The 7,262-nt window shown below is 52.0% G+C and overlaps 1 protein-coding gene across 1 annotated transcript; it reads right to left on the bottom strand.

Moving 5' to 3' along the window:
- Positions 1-3,314: 3,314 nt before the first annotated feature.
- On the bottom strand, positions 3,315-6,180 carry LOC6548297 (CCAAT/enhancer-binding protein). Its single transcript, XM_001976546.3, has one exon. The coding sequence runs from the start codon at positions 5,551-5,553 to the stop codon at positions 4,201-4,203; it is 1,353 nt and encodes a 450-aa protein (XP_001976582.1). The 5' UTR covers positions 5,554-6,180; the 3' UTR covers positions 3,315-4,200.
- Between the last annotated feature and the right edge of the window lie 1,082 nt (positions 6,181-7,262).

The raw sequence follows: 7,262 nt of genomic DNA, 5'->3' as shown, positions 1-7,262 counted from the left end.
TGATAAAGACGGCGACGCCAACGCGCAGCTGAAAATAGAAGAGCGCGCAGCTTTCTTGGAAGACTTCGTTTTTTCGACTTTTCGAAAAGGGCGCCCCTTGTAAATTTGGACGCACCAACACACAGATACGCCTTGATTAGCCATGTGTGCGTGTGTTGGCGTTGAGATTATTTTCTAGCATTTTTTATATTTTCATTGTTGTTGCTGCTGGGCCTGTAAGAAAAGTAGGCCAATGGGTCTTTGGGTGAGTGGTTTAGATTTGGTTTGTTGTGTCTCGCCCTCTTCCTCTCGCTTTCTTTTGATTTTGCTATTTTATTTGGGTGGCCTTTATTCTATTCACTTCGTATTACTACTCAGGGCACCTGGTTGTTTTGGCGACCATTCTACAATATCCATTACCTATCTACTCTTCATTCCCAGTGGGGGGTTACCTTCAGGCTATTATGAATTCCCGAGCTAAAGATACTGCACAACGCTCTTTCTGCACCGAATGTTATATATATATACATCTGGTTAAAAGACTCATTAGAGCCTTCTACTTTGCGCCCTTGGCTTTTCCCCTAAGCTGGGCCGCTTTTCCCCAATACTCGTACATACTTTGCATACTTTTACTAGGCGCAGACTTATTTCTTTTTAATGCGGCTGGAGCCGCGTAATTGTTTCGAATGGCAGTGCCGACTGATTGGACCGAGGGAAGGTAGATGGATGGATAGCATTTCACTGGACAAGTTGCGTAAGAAAGTCTGGGAAAAGGCGAAGGGGGATGCGATATCAGTTTCGCTGTGGGTCACCGTGGCTGCACAATCTATTTGGTGATTTACCAGCTGGCCATCGCAGCAAATGTCTCTATTTTGCGTGGTTCGCTTGATTTATAACGGAAAATTCGTTTAGGCAAACGTTAAGGCAAACGGCTAAACAATTTTTGTGGGCCACGTTAATAAGCGCAACATAACGAACATAATATCTTAACTTGGTCATCAGGCAGAGCGGACAGCCCAACAAAAGAAAAGGCATCTTTAAAGCAGCAACAACAGCACTCGGCTTGGCCCATTACATAACCCCCACACTCGGCTACAGATACAGATACAGATACAGATACAGCTACAGCTACAGATACAAGTGCAGATACAGATACCAGCGCAGATACAAGCCGTGGCTACGAGAGCGGAGCCGAATCTCAGCCAGAGCTTCAGCTGGGGCTTCAGCCTGCGATCGAGTCTGCCTTTAGACTCTGCTCAACTGGGGCCAACATGGCGTATGGGGTATGGCGTATGGCGTATGGCATCGTCGAAAAGAAAATAGTCGATGTATTGTGGAAGGAAAACACAAAGCGCGAAGAAAAAGAGGTGAGCGCGCTGCTGCGACTGTGGAGCTACACTGGGAGAAGAGGGGCTATGTTCATATAATATATATGCAGAATATACTTCAGCTATTAGGAGCCTTACGTGCATGGTAAAGATACAAATATCCCGCGCACCATCAGCTCTTGCAGTTCAACAAGTGTGGTTTTTCGCCCAGTGCAGCTAGATGGCCCATTGTTGTTGCGGCGGCTGTATTAGATAGCAAAAGTCTGGCTGCCTCGGAGTCGGAGTCGAAGTCGGAGTCGGAGTCGGCATAGAAAGTGAAACCACCGCGTTGGCCACACGATCGTCGTTGGCAGGCGAACGGCAGCGCAAAGCAGAGGGAACGAAGCCCGGCTCTAAGATATAAGCCAAACAACTAACTATTACTCAATCTGTGCTAAAAAGAAAAATAGAGATAGATGAATAGATGTAAACTCGGTCTCTGCCCCTCTCTCTCTCGCTGTCTCTTGTCTTGCTTGTGGCACGAAAATAAAAGTGAAGTAACCCACTTTTTCCGTTATGGTTTTTAAAGTCGCTGCAGCTTAAGTCGCAGATGAGGAGTCGAGATGTTGGAGCCACAACAATGCGGAGCGGACAAAGTGGAACTGGAGTGTGAAAGATGGATTGGATGACGACGGCATCGAGATGGCTCTGAAGCTGGAGCTCATTGGAGGTGCAATCTTCCCAGCCTCAGCTCGATCATGTAACCCAGCGTCGTAGCTGTGATTAGTGTATCCAGTTACTGCGGCATATGCTTCATCCTTGAACGAAAACGATAGGTGGCCAGAATCTGCATTAAATCCCTAATAAATCCCACTTTCCCACCCGTCACAAAAGCGGACAGCCTTCTTTCGTGGCAGCAATGAGCATTTATCAGCGCGCCGCACAGGTGAGGCAGAAAGAAGTGTGTTTGCTGCCTCGTCCGCTCGTTGCAGTTGCGAGCTGCGAATTTATCACTTCTCGCTGCCGCCGCTCATAACTCATACGCCTCGTTGCCGCGGCGCCTAGTTGGGCAGTAATTGTGCGGCAATTTCTGAGCGCTTGCCAAAACGCAGATGCATTCGGTGCAGGGGGATGCAGGGGGATGCAGCGGGGATGGGGCCCAACTTTCACTGTAAGCTGCTTAGAACCCTTATCAAAGTCAGGCTTAAATGGGGATTTCGACGGTGGCTGTGACTGTGGCTTGTGGCTACCGAGCGACACCCACGAGTTCGAAGCAATTTCACTTTTGGGCCCGGAGTGCATGCGCAATTAGCTTTCATCAATCAAAGTACTCAACAATGCAGCTAGACAAATTGGACGCACGCAGCAGCAGCAGCAGTTGGCCAAGATACAGCTACGGATACAGATACGGATGGAAAGAAAGTTTTGACCAAAAGGGCTTAGCCCGAGCCCAAATGTCTGTAAGTGATTATCTGCCCCAGGTCGGCATGCGTTTTTCTGTGGCTTTTGTTTGGGCTTTCTCTGGCGCGTTAATTTGTCGGTTTCTCGAGCTGCATTAATTCTTTTTCGCTTTGTCGTTTATAAATTTGCTTTTCGTTTCGGGTTTGTCTTACTGTCAAATTGTGTCAACACGGCCGCCTTGCGATTGTCTGGCTCCTCCACGCCGCCTTTTCCCGCCGAGCGGCCAACTGTCGCGCCTGGCAGCCCCAAATGCATTGCCTTGTCGTACTTGTCCCATCGGCGGACAGCGGACAGCGGACAGTGGACAGCAGTCTGTCCCTCTGTCCTTTGCCCAATGGCCAATGTGTCTCGCCCAGCCAGCGGATCGCTCGTCGCCCAAGAATGGGCGACATTTAATTAGACACTTCTTGGCAGGGCTTTTACCTCAAATGTGGCTAGGGCCAATTGCAGGCTGGTAGCTAAACTGTGGAGATTAGGAAGTTGAGCACGGCATGTGGGGAGCAAGAGTTGAAATCAAATAGTTCTGTGTATGTAGTAAATTTATTTAATTTATTTAGATTTGCTTTACAGTTTTCTTTGTTTGTGTATATTTAATTTACGAATATATAAATTAAAATGAGAACATTGCGTTGGCCTTACAATTAATAGCATTCATATCTTCTACGCCCTCGGAAGCGAACTCGTCACTCGGATCGCCACAAATGGTTGATCGGGATGCGGATGGAGCCCTCTGGGGTTTGTGGGCTTGCAGGTGAAGCGTTGCTTGATGCTCCGACTTAAGAACTAGAGATTTGCTAATGTTGTGTGTCAAGCGGGGCTGGGCGGGGCAGGGCGGGGCAGTGGGCGTGGCATGAAGCAAGGGCGAAGCCGCACACCGTCGAGAAATGTACACATTTGAATTAGATGTATAAATAGTTAATAGGTTTGATGTTTGATTTTTGATTTTTGATGTTGATGTTTGTATTTTCGTTCTTCTTTCCTGCGTGTTACTCTTTTTTACATTATTATATTTTTAACATTTTTCTTTGGCTTAACTTTATGATAAGATATAACGTATAAGATTATGTATAAAAAACGTGCGCAATATATGTTACAGTCGTTAGAATTAAGTACAAAAATATGCTATACACTGATAACAAGAAATGGGGCTAGAGTAAATGTACAAAGGAATGCCATAGCGTTCGGCAGAAGAGTTTTGGCTTCCCAGCGATGCAGTGGCCAGAAGACTGAAGACTGCAGACCGCAGACCGAAGACCAAAGACTGAAGACTGAAGAATGAAGAGCAGGAGGAGAATGGACTTACGAGCTACCCACACAGCATTTGAATCTTTGATTTAGCAGAGTCTCTCGCACGCACACACTTGCGTGCTGGAGCACACACACACTCGGGCAGTCACACACACACACACTCGCACAAACACACATATGCACTCAGGATACACTAGCTGCGCAGCTACAGCGAGTGCTCGTTGGTGTTGAGGAAGCTGCGGCAGGCGCGACTCACTTCGGGATTGGCGTGGTTCATCAGCTGCATGTAGATCTGCTTGTGGAGCTGCAGCTCGTTGGTCATCTCGCCCAGCTGGCGGATGAGGGCGTCCTTCTCCTTGAGCAGGCTCTTCACCCGCTCCTCCACCTCGCGGGAGCGCACCTTGGCCTTCTCGCGGCTCTTGCGCACCGCAATGTTGTTCCGCTCCCGCCGCCTGCGGTACTCGTCCGTGCCCTTGTCCACGTGCTTGTTGCTGTGCTTGCGGTGCTGCTGCTGCTGCTGGTGTTGCTGGTGCTGCTGCTGCGCGTGCAGCTTGCTGTGCTGCTTGAGCAAGTTGTGCGCTCCTGCGGCGGCCGCCAGGTGGGGCAGGTTGTGGTGCGCCAGGACGTTGGCCGTGGTCAGGTTGGTGAACTGGCTGCCGTTGCTGCTGCCCGTGCTGCCGTTGCTCCCGTTGCTGCTGGGCGTGGTGTTGCCCCCATTCAGTGGGTTTCCGCCGCCGGACAAGCCATTCGCCCCCGATCCGTAGCCGTTGTAGAGCCCGGCGCCGTTGCCCATGAACGCTGCCTGCTGGCTGGCCGCCTCCTGCAGGTGCCGCCTGTACTCGGGGTCGATGGGCTCCTCCTTGATCGTGCTGGAGTCGGAGCCCACGGAGCTGTTCTCGTCGCTGGAATTGTTGTAGGTGGCGTGCACGGGCTGCGGCATGTAGGCCAGGGCGCCTCCTGCTCCTCCGCCGCCGCCGCCCCTGCCCCCGTAGCCGTGCTGGTTCCGCAGGGTCTGCTGCTGCAGGACCTTCGCCGCCGCCGAGACCATGCCGTTGGGCGGCAGAGTGGCCGAGAGCCCGCCCGGACTGGTCACCATGTCGCTGAAGATGCCCAGCGTTTCCGTGTCCCTGAACTGGTCGTCTATCAGGTGCTGCAGGTCGAGCGTGATCTCCTGGGTGGTCAGATCGTCCAGGTCCGTCTGGGTGGTGTACTGCTGCAGCATCTGCTTCTGCAGCAGGTTGTTGTTGCTGCCCAGGGCGGCGACCTGTTGCATCTGGTGCATGGCGTGCTGCTTGACCAGGAGGGCCGCGTCCTGGGAAGTGTTGTTGTTCGCATCGGTGGTCTGCTGCTGGGGCTGCTGCTGCTGCTGTTGCTGCTGTTGCTGCTGTTGCTGCTGCTGCTGCTGTTGCTGCTGCTGTTGCTGCTGCGCCGTGGACATGGCCGTCAGGGTGATCTGGCCAATGGTGGCCTGCTGCAGCGGCGGCTCCTTCTTGAGGTCCAGCTGGGCCAATGTCTGAACGGCATCGGCGTACATCTGCGGCGACTCCATGTTCAGCATTTTCAGTTGCGCGAAGGAGGGTAGAATCTTGATGCCTTGTAGAGCGTTAATTTTGGCTGCTTTTAGAGTTCGGATTTCGGAGTAAACTGGGTGTGTTTGGCGCCTAAAGCATTGCACTGAGGTAAGTGGGTCTTTGGAAGTGTTCGCTCGGATGTCTCGCTAATCCGTGTGCTTCATCTTAGGCTGCCTAAGTGGTCACTGCAGCCGAGCATCGTAGCCTGTTTGCTTCCGATTCTTTCGCAAAATATTCGATTCCGTTTGTTTACAGTTTTCAGTTTTCAGTTCACAGTTTACAGTTTACAGCGCACAGTTTACAGTCTACAGTCTGCAGTTTGTTAACTCGAAACTGCACTTCTCCGGCCGCACGCGTTCGAACGACTGAAGTGCCGCAGCAGTGATGCAACAGATTTTATACGAGACGGCCTGACGACTGCGGCTCGTGTGTGTGCGTGTGCGCGTACGTGAGCGGGTACGTGGTGGTGTTAGAAACGCTCCTGAAGAACCGTTAGCTGAGCGAGCTTTTCTTTGATTTACGCTTTGCTTTTCTGGGCTGCGGAGAGCGCGCGTCCGTCGCCGACGAGTGGTAAATTGTAACTGTGACAAACGCGAACGCGAACGCGGCAAAGTGAAAAAGTCTTTGGCGCAGCGACGCAGGCGAAGAAAAAGAAAATGAGCGGCCAGCGCATGTAACACACACACACACAGCGCACCACAGCACACACTCGCACCGCTCCCGCTCCGCGCCCCCCAGAGCCCCAAGCGTCGACGTCGCCGTTACAGCAAAAGCAAGCGCAGAGCAAAAGCAAAGCAAGAGCAGAGCAAAAGCACAAACACAAGCACAGCAAACAGGCGATGGCAACTACCTGTGGATGAGAGCGAGAGCCGCGATCAGCTAAAAGCAAGAGTTTTCCCAATCACTTTTACTCTCGTCGCAAGGCAGTTCGCCTGGCAAGTTCTTGTTCGCTTGCAGCGGGCCAAAAGCAACTGCAAGCCGTTAACGCCAGCGATGTGCATTTGGGGCTTGAGCATTCAACGTTTCTTGGACAATTCTTCAGTTTCTTGAACTCAATATTACAGGCATTTATGGGAATTTTCTTCGCTCGAGCACTGTGTACCTTCTACTATCTGCTGCCTAAAGTTAGTGGCTTTATCAGGACCCTATCCCAGCAGCTAGTATTCGTGATCAGCGGATGCACGCAGCTCATTTCACGAAAAAACTCAACTGCAGCTCCAGCGATCGCGTGACGTCACACAAAGGGAGCCCCAACGGCACCCACACAAGCGCAAAAAGCACAGATACCAACGACGGCGACGTCGGCAGCGCAGCCAGCGCTTTTTGCTCCTTGGCTCTCGCTTTCATTTTCACTTCGGTCGCTTTTTGCCGTTGCTTTTTTGGGAGAAGAGCCGCAGAAGCGAGAAGCAAGAAGCAGCGAGCAGCGAGCAGCAACAACACCACGCCCGCACACACCGGCACTCCGCTGCGTAACCCCCGACCCCCGACCCCCGACCCCCATTTTGGGGCCTTGCCCACTCCGAATCGTGTTTGGGCTTCGCATCGCTCTTTCGCCTTAGAAACACAGAAAAGCAGCAACACACAAGACGCAGAAGTGCAGTTGACTTGGAGCTGGGGATGGGGATTGGGAATGGGGGGGGGGGGGGGGATTGGGGCCTGCTTTTGGCGCGCATGCGTGACTGCGCAGTCGGAACGC

This window comes from Drosophila erecta, unplaced genomic scaffold (genome assembly GCF_003286155.1).
Source record: "Drosophila erecta strain 14021-0224.00,06,07 unplaced genomic scaffold, DereRS2 tig00000092-arrow-pilon, whole genome shotgun sequence".
NCBI lineage: Eukaryota > Metazoa > Arthropoda > Insecta > Diptera > Drosophilidae > Drosophila > Drosophila erecta.
This window is presented reverse-complemented; position numbering and strand designations above follow the sequence as displayed.

What these genes read in the sequence shown, in the direction of transcription:
- LOC6548297 (XM_001976546.3), bottom strand. Translation starts at nt 5,553, where the DNA reads ATGCTGAACATGGAGTCGCCGCAGATGTACGCCGATGCCGTTCAGACA.